General features: G+C 43.7%; 1 protein-coding gene across 2 annotated transcripts in view; it reads right to left on the bottom strand.

Moving 5' to 3' along the window:
• Nucleotides 1–22,528, bottom strand: part of SLC25A13 (solute carrier family 25 member 13) — a 136,224-nt gene that overhangs the window by 51,341 nt on the left and 62,355 nt on the right. For both annotated transcript variants that reach the window (XM_074945878.1, XM_074945877.1), the window contains 2 exons: nt 15,219–15,358; nt 229–375 (listed from right to left, as the gene is read on the bottom strand). In XM_074945878.1, the coding sequence (XP_074801979.1) occupies nt 229–375; nt 15,219–15,358 (287 nt within the window). The remainder of the gene's footprint in view (nt 1–228; nt 376–15,218; nt 15,359–22,528) is intronic.

Below are 22,528 nucleotides of genomic sequence, written 5' to 3'. Positions count from 1 at the left end.
CAACCATTCATAATTTGCTTGGGCTCTTGTGTGAGGAACTGACAGGAGGATCTCTGAAGAGATATAGCCTGAGATGAGAGTCTAAGTTCGTGTATGTGGACAATTATGTATCAAGTGATGGGCACAGGGTGCAAACAGAATAATAAATTTGGGGAAGGGACTGTCTCTGTGTTTGCACAATGAGGCCCTGAGCTCTACGACAGTACAAATAAGCTATGCACAACTTACTGCTACTAGACATTCTTCTACAAATGGTGTCAACATGTGTGGCCGGATAGTGACCATAATGTCCCTGAAGTCAATGGCAGTGACTCTTCCAGCTTGAGCATTGTCTCGCTGCACAAATGCTTGTTTTGCATGTTCCAACTGTATCTCCTGAAAATGCATTAAAACAAAGTTATATTTTGCTTTAGCTGTATTTCCTGAACATGTACGTTAAAAGTTAAAATCCACAGCATACCTGATGCTCTACAAAAGAGAGTTACATGTTGTCCTCCCCCCAGATAGGGACAGAGTTCTGCATTTATTATTGTTCAACCTTCTTTATGCACAACAAATAAGGTCTCCACTAATATTTTTCTACTTCTCAAATACAAAATTCTCTTCCTTCTCTGGGCTTGTCTATGCAGGGAAGAGCCAAGAATAGCTAATGTGGAATAGCTATAAGTGCAAATAACTATTCTGCCCTAACTTCCTGTGCAGACACACTTAGCATGAAACAGAAGTGTCCACAAAAGGAGTGAGTGTAGAATTTGGGCTTTAAATTCACACCCTAGCTTACTTCTCACTAGCTTCCCTTTAGGTTCCGCAATTCATTTAACAGAGAAATGTGAGCAAGAGTTTCAAAAGACCATACAGGTGTGCTCCTATTTATGTATTTCAATGTAACCAAAGGTGTCACATCAGAGAGCATTTATCAGTTTACTGTAAGTTTTAGAGTAGGTCAATCAAATCTTTGTAAAATTATATTTATCTGTGTTCAGCTCCCACAAATGACCTCTGCAAGGAGGAGAATGTGAGTATTCCTTCACATGGGATCTTTATTTATTTTAAAACAGAAGGTATCTTATTTGTCAAATGCTGTAGTGAAAAAGGTAAAATCAAACTAGAAGCCAGTTTAGAAAGCTTTGCATCACCACACCTTTGTTATTTCCACTGCTACCGAACCACGATCACCTTTCAAGATATCAGCATTAATAGTAGATGGATATCAATCATTTGATTTACCTGATAGCAGCACTCAATGTTTTCACAGCTTGTGACTCAAATGTACTCAGGGAGCGGGGGGGGGGGGGGGGGGGAGAGGAGAAGAGACACATGACAAGTAATCACTCCAAAAATTACAAAATTACATCTTCTCCTACAGTCATCTACATCCTGCTCCTTGCAGCAGGCAGATTGTTTTTCTCCTTTCGGTGAAAAACTGGAGGTTTTTATGACTAAACTACACCAACAAAATCCAAACTTAGCATAGGACAAGTTACAGATTCTGACTTACTACAAAACCAACTGAAAATCTTTGATATTGTCCAACACATAGTGACAGTGAAGACACAGACAGGTAGACTCCCCTGTTTAGGATTAATCCCTTTTAATGGGAAGAGGGGGAAAATGCAGACATTCCAGCAGTTACTACAATGTTATCCCTTCCAGCTTCAAATCTCATTAAAATGTCTTTTCCCTGGAAGGATATTGCTTATTTCTAAGCCACAGCTTAAATGAATTGGTGTGGAGTGCTTTCCTAGACACTGAACTTGTCTTGCAATGGGACAGATGCACTTTGCTATTCTCTCCACTACTCACATTTTTAAAAAAGATTCTAAAAAGTCAAATTAAACTGAGACCTTGTACTAATCAAGATTCACTATTATGCTGCTTTTAAAGGTGCAATGTCTTCAATAATAAGTAGAGGAAATCAGTATTTGTCTCATAGGCAACGCCAGCATTCAGTGGGATAAAGAATAGGAAACAAATGGCAAATACAATATTTGTGCCACAACTTCTTACATCCTGGCCTCATGGGCTTCTGAAACAATTCTAATTTAATTTCTAATCAACATCTTTAGAATTTGTACCTGGTCTTCAAGTTATGAGGAAGCAACATAATATGTTAGGCAAAAAATGAGCACTGCTAAATGTTTCAATACTCTAATTCACCCACTAAACTATTCAAAAATTTCTGGTTCTAATGAGAAATGCTTATGGAGGTTACAATATTTTAGCCATAAAATTTGAGTTACAATTCCAGGTCTGTCACATTTCCTTTACGCTACAGCCCCCTGCGGGGAGGCAAGAGAGGGGATGCTATAATTCAGCAACAACATTCACTGGCTGAAGGTGGCCATGTCAGTTCTCGCTTCAACCTGGCTGTGACTATAATTTCATTTATTATAACAAATGTTGAAGCAAGCAGTTTAGGAAGGCTTTAGATGGGAAGAGTGCAAGAAAACAAAGTTTGTCAACTTGAGGCAGGCAGCAACTTGGGAGTTTGCCTGCACGGAACTCAGATGATGAACTGGACACAAAAATTCTTGTACCCCTGTTGAATACCACCGAGCATATGAACATGCTCATTTTTTGCATCCATTGCAGTAACACCATGAATATTCAAAATGAATATCTGGAACATGCTAAAGAGGGTCTTCTTCTCTCTTATTTAAATACATTTAAAACATCTTTTTTTTTTTTATTCAAACTGCCAGAGAATTTCTGGATTGGCAGAATTCAGCACTGCAGTGCTGCATAAATCAGGGAGCCCTGCCACAGGACCTAGGCACAACCTGCCATAAAGTATAAAGAGCAAGTCCTGACTATGTACACTGAAATTTCAAGGTAGAGCAGAGAGTGTGCAGGACACAGTTCCAGCCTGTCCTGCTATATTTCCTTGCTTCTGATTGCAAATTAGTTCATTGTCAGGGTAGCAGTTTATGCCCTAATTTGATAGCCACAGGGATTATTACAAACTTTACAGCAGTACCATAATACTAATGTCGGTATGAGAATGTAGTAATGGACAAGGCACAATGTCTCACCACAGGACAACAAGGCACTATCCACGGGATATAATGACCAGGATCCAAGGACCCATTTTTCATCAGGCCCCAGGTGACCTACTAATAAGGGCCTCCTGTACAATCCTATTTCCCTCATCCTTATCTTGCCAACACCGTTTCTCTGTGTTCCGCACGTGCTGGGCAGGTTTAACTAGGGAGAAGAATTACCCAACTTGGTTAACACAGTAATAGTACAGGGCAAAGCACATAATGCTGCCACCTGACCCCATGCCCCAACAGCTGGCCAAATGGGGAAGAGCAGATGACAGCTGTAGGAAGGCATAAAAGCACCTGTGGTTCATGACACACCCCTTATATGCGCGCGCGCACACACACACACGTCCAATTTGTGAACAGTTACTCAGCAAACCCATCCTAACCTGATGACGGGGATTCTGTGTGATCAAAGGTTTTTCCTCTGCACAGTTTAGAAACTCTATGTGTATGTCTACACAGCAAAAAAAACCCACTGCTGGCCTACACCAGCTGATTAGGACCTGAGTTTGAGGCCAGAAGTCTACACAGCAATGAAACAGACTGCAGCCTGAGCCCCATGAGCTCAAGTCAGCTGACCCGGGCCAGCAGCAGGTTTTTCTTTGCTATGTAGATGTACCCTAAATGGTTTGAGCACATTCTCAAGATTTGGAGAAAACTATCCACACCCCTCCATGCTCACTGCAAGGATTTTAACCCAGTTTTTATGGGTATGATTAATCTGAGATAGTCAGAGAAGCATCTTCTTCCAGAATTAAATGGAAAGAGCAATTGTCCTCTGTCCCTCACTGCCATCCAAAACATCAGCAAAATGAAGAGGTGGTGGAAAAGTATATTCAGGGAATGGTTACACAATAAAATTAAAGCTTTGTTACAAAAAACAGCAAAGGAAAGCCAGATTTGATATATAAATACCATTACAAGGAACATACTTGTTTAACATCAGTAGATTTCATAACAATGTAAAATTCTAAAGTGTTTAATTTAAAAGAGAAGTGTACGCAATCTAGCCATCTCAAAGCCTGAAAGTTAAGACATTTCACAGCATGACTAATTATACTTCAAAAGTATGCTCAGTAGCCACTAGCATTAGTCTGGGAGAAGTGATGGGATATCAAAAAAATAAAATAAAATAAAATAAAAAAAGCAAAATGGTACCACTAAACACCAACTGTAAATAAACTTAATTTGCAAATAAATTTTGCTTTTTAATCAAGCTGAGAGGTGTTTCACATCTTTCAGCCTAAGACTGCTTAGAAAATATGGGTGAAAAGCAGCAATATAAGAAAAACAAACTTAATTGCTTCTCAGTGCAAAATACTTACCCACTGAACCCTCCCTAGATTAAAGTTTCTGTAATCCCTACACATACCTTAAAAAACAAGTTTATCCCTTGACGATAGGAGCCTGAATTTCAACAAGCTACAATAACTGTTTATGCAAAATTAATTTGCACAGTCGCAGGCATCCTGGAACCAGAGTTTTAATGAAAGGATTTCCCACCTAGAATTTCACCTCAGCTTTCCCATACAGCTCATTAAAAACATAATTCATTTTCCAGGTATGTGGAGATTTATTTTCAGGTATGGCTGATATTTCCAATTGACTTGCATTCATTAGCTGCAACACAATCCTTTCCACTGCAGCTGATTGTGAGGTCTCATTTACAGGTATTATTATCTCATCAACCAGCATGCCAGAACTGACCAAAACCCTAGCTAATGTTTAAATGTGTTTGACAGACCTATACATTAGCCAACACAAAAGCTGATCAATCAATCGATTTTAAACTCTGTGGTTGGGTTTGAGATGGTTGTTCTCGAAGCAGATCTTAGTATTTAAGCCTTGTCCAAGTCATGAGGGACTGCATCTCACAGAGGAAGCTCTTTATTTGTTTAGAGCAGTGAAACTCACACTGAAGCTTGTGAGCCGCAAGTGGCTCTTTAATGTGTCTCCTGTGGCTTTGCAGCACATGATATTAAAACACGGTGTGATTTAATTATTAACCAATCAGGATGTTTTTACTTTGTTATTAACCAACTGTAGAATACTTGGTCAATCATTCTGCTGTGTGACTTATATCAATAAAATAGTAAATGAAACAATGAATTCATACCACTGTGGCTCTTTCTGATCGTGAACTGGCTCCTGAACCACTTAGGTCTGAGCATCACTTGTTTACAACAAGAATAGATCTCAATTCCTCTTGCATTTAGAATAAAGCTTGTTGATTAAATGTTCATCTAGCTTTCTTGTGTCAGAAATGAGGATTAATTAAACTGCACTAACAGAATATGAATATGGAAAAAGTGTGTGTTCCAGAGGAATGGGAGTGGATAGATGGCAAGAAATATGAACTACTTTTAATCTTAGATTTCACTAAAAACCAGCAAGCAGTGCTTTATTTACAAAACAGTAGCTGCAGTACAATAAGGAACCCATCTGGTCCAAGTTAAGGGTAATATAAAAAGTATTTATACATCAGGAATGCCAAGAGGTAACTTGGCATCCACTGTGGTATCCTGCTGCCTAAGGTCCAAGGTCTAGACGTTAGACCAAGGAGACTGACTCACATACAGAGAGAAGGTCAGGAGGAAAAACTGAGTACAAAAGGTTAGGAAATTCAAAGCAAAATTTCTACACATGTGAAGAGTAACTCAAATCTGTGCCAAGAAGAGTTTCTGCCAGAGCTTCAGCATTTACAACGTAAGGACACAATGCTCTAAGGCAAAGATAGTAATGACATCATATCTACATGAACTGGGTAACTAGATATACCAATTTACTAAAATTGCTGCAGTGTCACAATTACGTTGAAACTGAGCAGACTGTTTCAGTAAAATCCCAGGACTTCTGGTCACCTGGAGCCTCCAACAAATATGATGGCAACTTAACCAACTACCTCACCTTCACCCCAGATGCCTCTCAGCTGTCCAGTGCACAGCCAAAGTGAAATCTTTGCCCTGCTGCACATCAGAACTGCTGCTGCAGTTGCGAAGAGCAAGATCATTGGGCTGGCCACAACCCAGGTGGAAGGAGAAGGGGAAAAGACAAAATGCATCTTTATAGGCCAGCAAGGTGCTAAACTGGAGGTGGAAAGAAAGGAAAATGAGCAGACAACAGAGTAAGAAAAACAGAGAAAAATATCCGGGAGGAGGATAGAATATTCACATGAGAAGAGCAAATCAATGTAGGACATGAGGCTGAGGTCCACAGGGATTTTTTTTAAAGGGGTGGCGCTCAAATGGGTAAATAAAAATAAACCATAACACAGGAATAGGGCAAGAGAAAATGGCAGATTTGGAGATGTGGTCTGGAATTTAAGGTGTGGGCACCTTCTCTATACTGTGATTAAGATGAAATACAATTAAGTATTAAACACCCACTAAAAGTTTGTTTTTTGAACTGCAGGGGAGAGACGGGAATGATCTTAACTAAAGCGCATCAGTAACAAGCCAAGCAATGGAAACATATGGGGTTATAAAACGGTTACCTATCTTTTCGTAACTGTTGTTCTTCAAGATGTGTTGCTCACGTCCATTCCATTTTAGGTGTGTGCATGCCCACAACAACCAGAGTTGTCGGAGATTTCTGCCTTAGCGGTATGAGTAGGGCCAGTTGTGGCGCCCTCTGGAGTGGCGCACTCATGCGGCAGTATTTCAGGAGCCGCCGGCCCTACACCCTCTCAGTTCCTTCTTGCCAGCACCTCTGACACAGGGGCAGGAGGGTGGGTAATGGAATGGACATGAGCAACATATCTCAAAGAACAAGAGTTACAAAAAGGTAAGTAACTCTTTTTTCTTCAAGTGCTTGCTCATTTAGATTCCATTTTAGGTGATTCACAAGTGGTACCTACAGAGGTGGGTTAGGAGTCCACAGCTTAACGTCTTGCAGTACTGCCCTACCGAAGCCAGCATCGTCCCGGGCCTGCTGGGTAATCGCATATTGGGATGTAAAGGTATGGACAGACGACCAGGTGGCCGCTCTACCGATGTCTTAGATAGGCACTTGGGCCAGAAAGGCTGCCGAAGAGGCCTGCGCCCTGGTAGGGTGAAAGGTGACGATTGCCAGGGGCAGCACCTTTGCTTGATCATAGCAGAAGCGAATGCAGGCAGTGATCCAAGAAGAAATCCTTTGAGCGGATACAGGGTAACCTTTCATCCTGTCAGCTACAGCGACGAACAATTGCCTCAACTTACGGAATGGCATGGTCCTGTCAATGTAGGAGGTCAGAGCCCTCCTGACATCCAGGGAATGTAGCCTGCGCTCCTCCTCTGACTTGTGTGGCTTCAGAAAGACGACCAATAAGTAAATGACCTAGCTCGAATGAAACTGAGAGACTACCTTGGGAAGGAAAGCCGGGTGCGGACTTAGCTGGACCTTGTCCTTGTAGAACATAAGAATGGCCATACTGGGTCAGACCAAAGGTCTATCTAGCCTAGTATCATGTGTTCCGAGAGTGGTCAATGCCAGGTACCCCAGAGGGAATGAACAGAACAGGTAATCATCAAGTGATCCATCCCCTGTCGCCCATTCCCAGCTTCCGCCGAACAGAAGAAGGTTCTGAGGTGAGCACCTGAATCTTGGATACCTGACAGGCCAACATCACTGCCACCAGGAATGAGACCTTCCAGGAGAGGACAAGCAGAGAGCAGGAAGTCAGAGGCTTGAAGCAGGGACCCATGAGCCGCAACAGTATCAGATTCAAGTCCCATGGAGGGACGGATTCCTGACGTGCGGGTAGAGGTGCTCCAGGCCCTTAAGGAATCTGGCCGTGATATCCTGAGTGAAAACCAACCTGCCCTCGAACGGTGGGGTGGAAAGCCGAGATGGCCGCTAGATGGACCTTGATCAACGAGAGAGACAAGCCCTGGAGCTTGAGATGCAGGGGGTTCTAGAACGAGCTGCAGTGAAGCCCGCTCGGGATGGACACCCTTATCTGTAATCCAGCAACGGAACTGTTTCCATTTGGCCAGTTAGGTTGCTCTGGTAGAGGACTTCCTACTTCCCAACAGGACTCGCTGAACCTTGGCCACGTACTGCTGCTCCTGTGCGTTTAGCCATGCAGCAGCCAAGCCATCAGATGTAGCACTGCCAGGTTCGGGTGCAGAAGACTGCCGTGGCTCTGGGACAATAGGTCCAACCTGAGCGTCAACCGGAATGGGGTTGCCACTGAGAGGTCCAGCAAAGTATTGAACCAGTGTTGGCGAGGCCAAGCCAGCGCTATGAGGATGACCTTCGCCTTGTCTTGTTTGATCTTCATGAGGACCCTGGGCAGCAATGGCACCAGAGGGAAGGCGTACATCAGAGCCCCCAACCACAGGAGCAGAAAGGCATCCAACGGGGATACTCTGTCCATGCCCCAAATCAAGCAGAAAATGTGACATTTTCTGTTCTGCCTGGATGCGAACAGATCCACCCGGGGAGTTCCCCATCTGTGGAAGATGGAACTGAGCACCTCCAGATGAAAGGACCATTTGTGGAGAGACAAGAATATTCTGCTGAGGCGATCTGCCAAAGCGTTCTTGCTCCCTGGAAGGTGAGTGGCTATAAGACAGATGTTATGCTGCAGACAGAAGTCCCAGAGCCAGAGGGCTTCCTGGCAGATGGCAGACAACCTGGTTCCACCCTGCCTGTTGATATAGAAGACTGTAGCCATGTTGTGCATCAGGACCTCAACCACCATGCCTTGTATATGAGGTAGAAAGGATTGGCAAGCTAGGCCAACTGCCCTGAGTTCCCTGACAATGATATGCAGGAAAGAAATCGTGACTGGACCCATGACCTTGAGTACTGAGATTGCCCACGTGGGCTCCTCATCCCAGATCCAAAGCATCGGAGACAAGGGTCACTGACAAGGCCCGGGTCACGAAGGGAACTCCTTCCAGCACCAATGTGGGATCCTGCCACCAGATGAGAGACAACAGTATGCTGTCGGGAATCCTGACGCACTTGGTCCATGCTGTGTCGGTTGGGGGTATAGACCAATGCCAGCCATGCCTGTAGGGGAATGAGGCAGAGTCGTGCGTGCTGGACCACGTACGTGCATGCCACCATGTGACCCAACAGTCTCAGGCACGTGTGGATGGTGGTGAGTGGGTGGGCTCGCAGGCCCGAGATGAGGTCCCCCATTGCTTGGAACCAAGTCTCGGGGAGGAAGGCTCTGGCCTGAGTGGAGTCGAGAACCACCCGGATAAATTCTATGCATTGCACTCAAGTTAGGGTTGACTTTTTCTCGTTTATTATCAGCCCCAGGACGTGGTGGTGGAACAGACCAGATCGAGATGCCTTTGCACCTAATCTTATTAACATCAAGGTACAGGTAAATTTGGACTCCCTGATGCCACAGGTAAGCGGCCACTGACGCTATACACTTTGTGAACACCCTCGAGGCCAACAAGAGACCAAAGGGCATCGCCGTGAACTGGTAGTGGCGCTGACCCAACATGAAAGGGAGGAAGCGCCGGTGCCCCGGGAAGATGGAAATATGCATCCTTTAAATCGAGGGTGGCGTACCAATATCTTGGATCCAGGGAGGGAATGATGGAGGCCAGGGAGACCATGCGAAGCTTCAACTTCTTGAGAAATTTGTTGAGGTGACGCAGGTCTAGAATAGGTCTGAGGCCCCCTTTTGCATTCGGAATTAGGAAATAGCAGGAGTAGAATCCTCTTCCTTCCATGTTCCCAGGAACCTCTTCCACTGCCCCCAGGCACCGGTTTTCAACCTCCTGAACGAGGAGGTGCTCGTAAGAAGGGTTCCTCTGAAGAGGGACGGGAAAGGGGGTTGGGAGGGTTGGTCAGCTATAAATTGCAGGGTATAGCCCAAAGAAACCATATCGACCATTCAGTGGTCCTATGTGATACAGGACCAGGCCAACCAGAGAGGGAGGAGGCGGTTGAGAAAGAAGGGGGATGGATCCGGTGAATTGGCTGGGCTGTCGTCCTTGGGCATACCCTCAAAACGGCTGCTTCTGGCCTCCCTGATTTCTGGGAGGGTCAGGCTGTGCCACCAGGCAGGAAGACGACGAATAGCACCTCTTAGGCCCCTTCTTGTCCTTACTCCTGTAGAGCCCAACCTGGACTGCAGCGGAGGAGGAGGGGGCGAAGGATGGGACTGCTGAAGGGAATGCAGGCCCAAGGAGCGGAGGGTGGCTCCGGAATCCTTAAGCCCATGGAGCCTAGAGTCAGTTAGCTTGGAAAAGAGCCCTGTACCCTCAAAGGGGAGGTCCTGGATTGTGGCCTGAATCTCCGGCATGCAATCATTAGCTGTGCCTCATGGCCACCATTGATGCAATGAGTCCGTAGCGTCCTAGATCATCTGGAGGACTCCTCTGGCTACCACTGTGCCTTTGTTCACTAAAACAGTGAACTCTTGGACACGATCCTGTGGGAGGGCCTCCGTGAACTTATTAAGGGAGTCCCACAAGTTGAAATTATAACATCCCAGCAGGGCCTGGTGATTAGACACCCTGAACTGTAAGCTGGCTGTTGAGTAAACTTTCATGCCAAACAAGTCCAGTCTTTTGGTGTCCCGCTAACCTGGCCCTATCTGTCCCTCTCATTTACTGTGGATACGATCAGGGGTGCCGCAGGGGGATGAGTGTACAAATACTCAAAGCCCTTTGCAGGGACATAATATTTCTTTTTCACCTTCTTGGAAGTCAGCAGAATAGAGGAGGGGGATTGCCACAATGATTTGGCTATCTTGAGGATCCTTGGAAGGACGGGCAATGTGACCCGTGCTGGGGTGGTGGCTGAGATGACACTGAAGATGTTGTTAGCCTCCTCAGCGACCTCCTCAATCTGCAGGCCAAGGTTTTCAGCCATCCACTTAAGGATGGCCTGCTGCTCCTTAAAGTCGTCCGGGGGACTGCTGGGGTGGGATGGCCTGACTACCGCCTCGTCCGTGGACGACTATGATGATTGCATCGCCTGCGGGAAGGTGTTGTCCTCCTCCTTCTCAAGGGAGGGCTCCCTCGGTGTTGGGTTGGATGTGCCACCTCAGCCTCCATCTCGGTACCGTGTTCTGATGGTGGTGCCGCGGCCGGCTTGTCCGATAAGGCCAGGGAGGGCTGGGAGTATTGGATCGTCATCACCGGCACTCCTAATGGGTTCCAGTACTGTCACTGGGGGGGGCCACTGTCCCTGCTGCATCAGCACCGTGGCCAATGCTGCCCCAGTCTCCCATGTTGGTGGAGAGAGTCTCTCCTTCTTGGCGACAGGCTGAAGACACCCTGACCACTGCCCCTCCAGCGACCATGGCGAGACCATTGAGGCTTGGGTCTGTTTGCTGATCCTGGTGGGCGATCAGCAGGATGACGGTGAGTAGTGCTGCCTGCCTGAGGAATAGTACCAGGGTGAACAAGATTGGTGCTGAGATCCTTAGCGACCCCCTCCAGGACAGCAACTTACGTCAAGAAGACCGCCTCTGAGAGAGTGACCAGCACCTGGGTGACCTGTGGTTGGATATTCGCTGGTACCAGTGGTACGGCACCTCGAATCCAGAGTCCCACACCTGGTAGGTGGGGATCTCGTCAGGGACCTAGGCCTTCTTACCGGAGAGCTGGGGTTGGTGCTGGAGTCCGCAGTCACAACAATGGACACCTGCGCCTATGGTCCAGCAACCAGGAATGTTCCGCCAGTCTATACTGCACCCTGGTGGGCTTGCCCTTCAGTGCCAGGGGCGGAGGCAGTTCAGTCACCTGCCATGGCACCTGCTTTGCTCTTTATCCTCCAGGACTGCTTCGGGCACTGAAGGCCCCACAATAGCCTGGGAGAGCCTGCCGCTGCCCAGGGTGGTCCCTGGCCAGGCTGGGGGGGGTCTGACTTCAGAGGTACCCCCTATGAAGCCCCGAAGCAGGCGCATGGACTGACACAGGTCCTTTGCCCGTGGCCCCTGTGTCCTTCGGTGCCAAGGGACTCTGCTTCTTCTGACGCTTTCTTGGCACCGGCAAGAGGGAGTGGTGCCGGGCCAAGTCCGGCACCAGCGGTGCACTGCGCTCCAAAGCCAATGTACTCGGTGTCGGTTCTGTGGTGGAAGGCTCCGACGCGGGGTGAAGAGCGGCCTCCATCAGGAGGGCCCTCAAGCAGGTATCCTGCTCCTTCTGGGTCCAAGGGCACACGTTTTTGCAGGTGTGACACCTGTCCTTTCTGTAGCTTTCTCTCAGACATCTGAGACAACTGTCGTGGGGATCACTGATCAGCATCGGCCTGCTGCATGCCGAACACAACTTGAAGCCAGGAGAATGGGGCATGTCCCGCTTGGGGCAAACTCCCAACCAGATCTCTACTAACTAATTTAACACTAGAACTAACTACTGTGAACTATATACAACGAGTAGAACGAAGTCTATGAAGAAACCGCTACTGCTCTTGTGATGCAAGACAAGGCAGTCCAACCAGCTGTCACGGGTGATAAGAAGGAACTGAGAGGACATAGGGTCGCGGCACCTGATATACCGCCGCATAAGCGTGCCACTCCAGAGGGCGCTACAGCTGGCCCTACAGATTCCGCTAAGGCAGAAATCTCCGACAACTGTGCACGTGGGCATGCACACACCTAAAATGGAATCGACATGAGCAAGCACTCGAAGAGGAATCTAATATTTTTCCTTTTTTATATATCTATGTAAGTAAATTTTAGAGTTTTCAAAAGGTGCCTGTTTCCATTGCTGTCAAAACAACTACTCTACCCACAAAGAGGTCCACCATAAAGACTGGTCACGCAAGCTTTTCAGCCCCATCACAAAGCAGTGCTTGGACCCTGCAGTAGAAGGAACCCCTCGCCCTCCTCATCAGAGTAGCAAGGCACCATTTACTTTCCATGTCCATTCAGTCCATGACGTCTACCAAGTGCCAATGTGACTGTCAGTCACTATAGAGACAAGATGGGTGAGAAAATATCTTTTATTGGACCACTTATGTTGGTCCAACTTCAGAAGTTTGTCCAATAAAAGATATTACCTCACACACCTTGTCTCGCCAATATCCTGGGACCAACACTGCTACACCTACACTGCATATAACGTCAGTAATTATGGAATTTTTGTGATGTAGACACCTGCTCCCTAGGAACCGGGAGCCTTTTCACACAGGCTATCAAAGCTTTCCAATTCGAAAGGCACTTGATCACTATAGAACCAGGGTAGATTTGCACTGATGACCCACAAGTGAGACTCCATACCCAATTACCAATCCAATTACCAACTACCTTCTTCTAGAATTTGAGTTTTTCTTCACACCTCCAAATAAGCAGCTAAACTAAGCAGGATTATCAGATACAGAACCAAGATGTTACAGTCTACCAAAGTCAGCATACATGTCTAGCCTAGGTATTTAGCAATAATAGTCATTATTAAAACCAAGAGAATATGATTGCATTTATGATCTCCTACATCCTCTTCAGGCAAAGAGTTAATTAGACTCTGTTTCACAAAGTCAATTTGAAACATTTGTCTCAATAGCATTATCTTAATTATTCCTCATCAAAATGATACCACCTCCTACTGTGAAATAACTTCCCTGCATAAACAGAAAAATAAAAAAATACAACCTTGTGGTCTTGAAGTAGGTTCCTATTTTAAAACTATTGTGTAAAATCTTTACTGGCACTCAGTATGTTCAAGATGGATTCAAACAAGGCACCCATCCATCTCATTTTACTTACAGCAAGCATTATCATTTTTTCAGAATCATTTACTGATTTTTTGTTTGTATGATATTTTGCTTTGTGTAGCAATATACCCAAAAGCATAGACATGAAAGGATTCCCTCCAGAGGAGGTATCTTTTATTTACTCTCTACACAGCACAGGCAAAAATAAATAGAATTTTCTATCTGTTGCACTATTTGGTTATTAAATGGTATCAAACTAACAGTGTGTGTAAGAAGTCTGCAGCAGAAGGAATACCATTACTGTATTTTACCACTAAAATGACACAAATTTGGTAAACACAGAATTTTGATAATCAAATGAAGCATTCCTTAATATCAGTTTTGGCAAGCGAGTTCAAAATGCAAAATATTTGGTACAAGCATCTATTATTATTTAACATATTGGATTCTCCTAGTGAAAGATATCCTACAGTTTTAAAATGTCTTGATGTCTGGGTATTCCCCCCTCATGTCTCAAAGATTAGCTTGAAACAGTGGGCCAGATCCATTAAAAAAAATACTCATGCCACATTCAAGTGCCAAAAAAGTAACAACTACCTAGATTCAACAATTTTACCACAAGCAGATTATATTGCCAATGCATAAAGTTCTAAAATCCAGCCTTCCGACAGTAAGAAGAGCCTAAATACGGCATTGTTGGCTATGTTGCCAATATGGTGTTTGCTAAATTTACTATTTGTGATTCTTGCACATTTCTTACTATTCATTGTGACAGACATGGCAATTACCTCTAATATCTTTGGGAGATCTCACTGTATTAAGTTTATGTATCATTGTGGCCCAGGGATTGTATGCAGTTCTGTGGGCAGGGTGACCAAGGAACTAACAGTGAGGTACTGATTAGGCAAAATTCACTCAGGTTATAACACCTCCAGAGAAATACCACCACCTTGAGGCTCACATCTACTAGTTCAAACTGGATTCTTCAGAGACTAACAGACAAAGAAAGGACTTTTGGATAAATAGCTTGAATTTAAACTGACTCAAGGCCTTCTTTCTGATCCATCAAACCAGCAGGACATTCTGTCCAACCGAGGGACATCAATCCAGGACTTCTACCTACTGGACAGCCATAAGACTGATGGATGACCTCTGGTAAGTGTTTACCGTGTGTAGTAACTTTTTTTTTTTTAATATGTTTTTTCTGAAATACTTTCACTTTAAGAATAAATATGCTTGCCTATAAAGGGCTGGGTGATATCTTATAATTGCTAGAAATGACTTTGTTATAAGCCTTTGAAGAGAAAGCAAAACGCAGACACTGACCTGTTTAGGCAGTCTGGCATGCTGGCAGTATCACTGTGTAAGCAGAGTATTATGCACCCTGAAAAAATCCCCATCAGAAGCAGGAGAAATGCGTGTCTCTACCCAAGAGAGGTGACGGCTGAGGAGCCAGGAGCCTAGAGTGGGTGCCCTCAAGGGACTACAGAGAAGGAATACAGATGCAGTTGCCCTGAACTGTGAAACTCATGACAAACTTTATTGCATTATACCCACCAGTAAGAACTGAGTAAACTCCGCATACGTTAGGCGTCTTTTTCCATCTTTTCCAAAATGCAGCTGCACAAACTCCGAATTCCAGTTAAATGGAATGTGCTGATGAATTGTGGTCTGGCCAAAAACTTGTTTAACATCCTCTAGAAAAAAGAGAAAAAAAGATCTGATTAAAAAAATAAGGAGTCACACACAGAAAAGTAGTACTGATTTTTTCTGACTAATAGGAAAACATTATTCACATAGGAGATTACCCTATAAAATGTATTAACAAGCTTGGATTTTATTAACTAAATCATAAGACTAGAAAAAACTACCCATTCTCACAAAGAAAACTGTTTTCAAGTACAACTCCTCACAAAACAAGATCCCAAAGAATCTTTTTTAATTATAAAGTTACATACTGACCAAATCTGTTTAAAAGAGAACCAAGTAGACACTTCATTGTTTCGAATTGGTCTCTGTCAAGGAAAAATTAAGATTACTGAAATTCTATGTAGAAGATGACAAAACTTAACCTGTTTTCAATTTAGCATTTTAAAGCTGTTAAGAACAATGAATTTTTGGATCAGTCTACACTTCACACTTCATAAAAGCAGTATAATTCAAAGTCGTCTACATTCAAAGAAACGTAGCTACAAAAATACCAATATTTCAAGATCCATTTTAGTAGTCTCCTAATCCTATACACCAGAAAATGTATGTATAAAAACAAACCTTAACTTTTGAAATCTCTGGTTTCCTATTAAAAAAAAATTTAATCTGACCACTAAGTACTTGCTTAGGACCTGATCCTTCAAACTCAGACTACCAGGTGCATTCCTTACCACTATGAAAATCAGTTTATTAGAAATCCTACACAGTTGAAGGAATTTTTTAGACAATGTAAGGTATCATTAATTGATTTAGGGGCATAGGAATGATGAATACCAATTGGAATATTACAACATATGGGCAGTGGATTGCTTGAATCTAATTATATATATCTTCTAGCTAATGATGAGAATAGGTATGAAAAGTTACACATCTTTTAGATGTAATGATGTGACAAACTCCTTGGACTTGATTGTGACTCTAAGGGATCAAAAGATTCCATCTTGAATTTATAGTCCTAGAAGAATGTGTCATTGCTTGCACATCTAGAACGTGACAGATTACCCATGATCTTTGATACTAAAGTAGAGGAAACAGAATCCTCTACCTCAGTCCTCCTGAGGAACCAAGTGAATGGCCTTGATGTCCAGCAGATAACTTACGGTGTCTGCTATTGAATCCTTTTCCAGGAGGAAGAAGGGGAAAAAGGAGAAGGGAGCCACTGAGGAGTTGGAGAAAGATAAGAAAACGAATGTGAATGATTTTTTTTTTAAATTATTATGGAAAGACCTCTTGGTCTGAAGTGGCTTTCTACTTTGTTCCCTAACACAGAGACCGCTTAGACACACTCAAGCCCAATGAATTCCTCATGCCAACTGATCTAAAAACCACATATTTTCTCATAACAATTCTAGATTCCTATCAGAATTACCTTCAATCTGCACTCAGAAAGGTCCGTTCCCAGTGCTCCCTCCTTCCCCTTGATCTTACCTGACTCTGGGGACATTAACAAAGACCTTAGTTGTGGCAGAAGCAGCAATCCATAAAAAAATAATCATAATAATAATTATTTCTCTCTCTTACATAGCACTTTTCACCCATTACACTGCGAAGTCCAGGTGATACCCTACATGGAGAACTATCTTGGTGAGGGGGCTGTCAGCCATTTGACAGGCAATACACAAGTGATTAGTGTCTCTCCCATCTGGGATTTGTGATTAGCATGGAAAAGAGCTCTCCTCTCTGACTACGTCTCACCTGTCTCTCCCACCTGGGAGCAGAGCTGATTTCTCAGTTTGCTGGCAGATTCAAAAAAACTGAAAACAAATACTGGCTCAGGTCGAGCCAAATTTGACATTTGAAAATTCTGAAAAAAAAGTCCATTTCAGGTCAAATAAAATGTTTCATCCAATCCAAAACACTGTTTCCAGGTATTTTTAAAAGGATGGAGTCACAAAATGGCTAGAGGAAAAGATGATAGCAGTAGATTTGGAGGCAGTGGTGGCAACTCCTTATAAGCTATAGTCCAGTGGTTACGGCACTCACCTGTCATGTAGGAGACCCAGGTCCAATTTCCCCCCTCCGCCTGGTGTAGAGTAGGGACTTGAACTTGGGTCTACCACACTGGAGGAGAATGCCCTAATCACTCGGCTATGGGATACTCAGTGTCTCCTGCCGAAGCTGTTCCACTGTGTATAAACAAACAGTCATTTGGGCAGAGAGAGGGGAGAGAGAGAATGACTCTGCAGGCCAGGTGATCAAGGAACTCACCTGCACAGTGGGAGACCCAAATTCATGTCCTTGCTCCAATAAATATTTAAAATGCATTTACTATTTAAAAAACAAAAAACAAAAAACCCTGTCCAAATCTACCTGGGAGCCTTCGCCACAGCAGAGAAGATTTGCCTGAATCAAGGCTACACAGCAAAGATAATTTTCCAAGGCAACAGCTCTTCAGATACTCTAACATCCAGAGTCACATTTTTAAAGGCATTTAGGTGTGTAGTGGGATTTTCAAAAGCACCTACACACCTAAAACCCATTGCAGTCAATGAGTTTAAGGCATCTATAGACTTTTGAAAATCACAATAGGCACCTTATTACCTTTAAAAATCTGAGCCTTGAAGTCCTCCATCATCTGGGACTGCTGACAGTGGTACTAAAACTGGTTCTGTTCGAGACAGACTCCACTGTAGACTATTACTTCTTCCCTCAATGGGATTATTAGTTTCATCTTTTATCAGACCTAATTTGTGAAGATCTGGAATTCTGGGTGGTGGAAGGAGAACTAAAAAATTCCACACAGGATGGACTGATTTAAATCAAAGCAATTTAAAATCACCATTTTTAATCATGATTTAAATCAACAAGCAGGAAACCTTAATATAAACCATCAATTTTAATGGTGTTTTGCATTTTTAGCGATTTTCCTAATGAAAGGTTGGTTCTCATTGGCAGATAACTATTAAAACATGTTGAATTACAACTAAATATAGTCTTTACACTAAGTTTGGTGCTTCTTTTTGTTACCACGAGGATATGCTGTATTGATAGCATTTATTTAAAAAATTATATAGCTTAATTTACATTTATTCATTCTAAACTTTTACACATTTTATTATGTTAGAAAATGGTGAACTATGCATGTCTTATTTACTAGATGATAATATTTTACTTGTAATTTATGTGAAGCTCCATTTGGACGGAAACTTAAATTCTATTAAAAATACCATAAAACAGACTTTTTTAAAAATAAAACTTCCTTAAAGGTGTTGGATACATAAGAAAAAAACCTCATGATAAACTTTATCAAAACATGTTTTTTACATTTAAAACCAAAAGATTTAGTAAACAACAGTAGTAGTATCTGTAGTTAGCAGATCTTATTCTCTCACACCTAGTTTTTAATTCATAGACTGGAAGAGGAAAAGAAGCTTTCCTGATTTTTCAGCTTCCAATTGGTTCTTAACTTTGAATGAACTAGTCATTGAACTGAACTATCTGCATAAACTGAAATTAAAACAGAAGAAGCTGCAGAAGAGGCTACTACAGTCAAAAACTGTTTTAGCACTTCAGCGAACTCTGGTTCCAGCTAGGGTGGACCAGATGTCCCAATTTTATAGGGACAGTCCCAATATTTGGGGCTGTGTCTTAAACACCTATTCATCCCCAACCCCCATCCCAATTTTTCACACTTGCCATCTAGTCACCCTAAGTTCCAGGTGCTTAGCCAATGACAAGTTCAGCAGTTTGATTTTCTTTAAAACGTGGTAGCAAAAAATATACTGCTTAACTTATTTTTATTTAATTGAAATGATTTACAAAGATTATAGTATGTTTAGGCCTTAACATAGGTTGTCAAATTTCAAATTTAATTTTAAATAGGGTTATAAAAAAAAGCCTGTATTGAATTTAATTTTTTGAAAGATCTAATTTTTTTTTAAATAAAGAAAATCAAATTTTGTCCACCCTGTTTTCCCATCATCTGACCCAAGTTAACCTGGCGTTATCCCAGCAGTCACTGAGAACTAAACATCCAGAGGCCACTTTCAAAGCCTAAAAAATAGAGCAAAGAAAAATTTTCTCAATAAATTTGGGACAAAGGTCTCACCCTACACAACACTGTTCACCTCTTTCTCAGAGCCCCTCCCCACCCCCGCCGCACCCCACAGCAGCCATGTATTTTGGGTTGTCAGCTAGCACATCCAAGCACAAAATTCCACTCTCGAGGCAATCAGACGTAAATTGGATGGTTTCACAAGGACGTCTCATCCCTTTTCCAAGTGCACTGTATTAGGGCCATATCCCACTGAAACAGCAAGTTGCCCCTGCAGCCCCTCTCTGGAGATTTTAGAGAGTTTTTGTTGCTTTATTTTGAGCCTAGACTACTTGTTTTCAAAACAGCTCCAATCTCTTCAGTCAGGCAAGCTGACGAACCAGCTGCCTCCTCCTGTTAAGAACCACTTCTGACCTTCCAAAAGGATATGGATGTTCTCAAACCAGTCCTGTGGTTTACTCCCAAGTCAGTCTCCCTTTTGTAGCAATTAGGAAAAAACTTGGTAATATCCTATTTTCTTACCCACCTCTCCTCCCTCCAGGATGAGACTAGCCATTGTTTGCATGTCATGAGAGCCCTGAATGTCTGTTTACAAAGAACGTATCCAGTCAAACTCTCAGGCCATGTCTTCACTATGAAAAAGGTGTGTTCCTACATGCTGCGACAGCTTACATGAAGTAACTAATATGAGGTAAGATCTCGTGATGACAAGCCAGTTTGTAACTTTCACACCTATTAGCAGGTTGTGGTAAAGATTATGGGCTGCCTAGGGTTTACTTTAATAGCTTACACAAATGTCTGCAGATAACTGCCTTGCCTTCATTAGGAAAATACCTCATGGGTTAGCTAACTAAAAGAATACTCCTTTTTTTCCCCAATGAAGATGCATCCTCAGACTCCTTTGTGGCAAACAGAACAACCTCAACTCAAGAAAATGACAAAAAGAAGGGTAAGAAAGAATGGTTATTTCAAGTCTGAAAGTATGCTTCCTAATGATTTGTATTGCACCTTAACATTAAGGTGCTGGGCAAATTACAAATGCCTAGATAACCTACAGCAAAGAAATTGAAACGCTTTTTCAAAAGTATTGGGAAGAAAACAATATCAAAATTAAGATATATTTACCCTAATATTTTTGTCCTATTACTTACTTGCATTCACAGGTCTACATATGTATATACCTGTACCGCCCAGGAATTCAGATAAATACAAATATTCCTCCGAACAGCCAAAATAGCTGAAGGAGAAGAGGTAAATATGATTTCTTACTACAGCTTAGTAGATTTGAGGTGCTGCCCCAAACAAACTTCAATATTTGTTTAGCTGTTTAGTATAATAGGCAGAGAGCTTCAATACTTAAGAGCATTTCAAAAAAATGATGTAAACTTACGTCAGTGTGTTTCTGAAACTAACACCGGGTGCTTTTCTGACAGTGTGCATGTTGGATTATATGGTGCAGTTAGCTGACTGGAAGATTGCCTACTGCGCTTTTATTGACTACTTGATGGTATGAGACATGGTATCCCCCCCTTTGCCCAAGACTTTTTACACATACCATATACTTCCTTCTCATCACTATTCATGGTTCACAAACTCCTATAAATATTCAGTGGACTGGATGTTAAATTTTTCCTTTTCCCCCTCACTACACTCATCACTCACTCATATAGAACAACTTCACTGATTCGCGTCATTTGTAGTCTTACTGTCTGATTCAGAGACTAAAACCGTTCATGCTCCATGAACAAATTTACAATGGTTTGGCCTGTGATTTAACTGTCAAAAGGTACCAGAGCATTTACTACAATTCACTCCAAGCTGTTCCTCAGTTCAAACTGAACTCTTCCCTTGTCTTCTAAATCCAGCATTACAACAGAAGGTGGTCACTTTTAAAATTTAATTTTACTTCAAACCTTAGGGCAGCATTCTGCAAACTAAACCAAAGCAGATGATACAAAGCAGACAAAATACAAATAAAGGTGAATTAAAAGAGCACATTTATGCCCTCTTGGTAACTTTAGAAAAGTCTTTTAACACATTTTTCTCAACTTTTAAAAAGACTGTCATGTCAAATTTCACCCTAAATCTGGATTTTATATACATATTTTTTTACAAAAAAAAAATTGAAAATTCCAGCAGAAGCTCCTGCCTCCCAGACTGGGGGGGTGGGGGGTGTGTGTGCGCACTTTTGGGGGCCCCGCAGTCCCAGAGTGGCCTGGGGGATTAGCTGGGGGCCAGGAGCAGCCCGCTCCGCTTCCCTTGCCCCGGCCCCAGCCGTGTCGCTCAGGGGAGGGGGCTTGGGGGAAGGGATCCCCCCACGCTCACCGGCAGCGGCGGAAGCGGCGTAGCCCGGCCCCAGCCTGCTCCACTCCGCCAGCTCCCAGCCATGGCGCTCTGCTTCCTGCTGCAGGTGAGTGAGGGACCTTTCCCCAACTCCCTCCCCCCAGCCCGCGACACAGCTGGGGCCGGGGCAAGGAAAGCGGAGTGGGCTGGGGCCGTGTCACTCCGCTTCCCGCCACTGGTGAGTATGGGGGGCGTCCTTTCCCCAACCTCCCCGCACTCACCGGAGGCGGGAAGCAGAGCACCGCGGCTGGGGCCGCATTGCTCCATTTCCCGCCGCTGCCGGTAAGTGCCTGTCAGGGTGCAAGGGGTGTGGATGGGGTCGAAGCAGTCAGGGGACAGGGAGCAGGAGGGTTGGGTAGGGGGTGGGGTCGTGAGGGTGATTTGGGAAGGGGGTCTCTGGAGGGGGCGGTCAGAGAACAAGGAACGGGGGGGGACAAAGCAAGTTTGATATAACACAGTCTCACCTATAACGCAGTGAGATTTTTTGTCTCCCGAGGACTGCATTATATCGGGGTAGAGGTATATCAGTTTTCTGTGCGAGTTCATTCGAGAGCATAGAGACTGTCTGGTTTCACTCACATAGTTGCTCTTGTGGCATTCAGTGCACTGGATGAGGTACCACCACATGTTGCGATAGGCATGTACAGGACTCATGGATCTTGAAATGTGCCTTGTGGGGGATATTGATCATCGTAGCACTGGAGATAGGTCTGAAGGTTTTGCATCTATTGTCACGGCAGGGTCTGGCGCCAGTTTGAGTTGGTGGATCCTGGTCTGTGGGGAGCTTGCTTCTGATGATGGGGACCTCATCCTGAACGAA

The sequence above is a fragment of the Natator depressus genome, chromosome 2, assembly GCF_965152275.1.
Source record: "Natator depressus isolate rNatDep1 chromosome 2, rNatDep2.hap1, whole genome shotgun sequence".
Classification (NCBI taxonomy): Eukaryota; Metazoa; Chordata; order Testudines; family Cheloniidae; genus Natator; species Natator depressus.
Note: the sequence above shows the minus strand (reverse complement) of the source record. Positions and strands in the feature narration are given on the sequence as shown.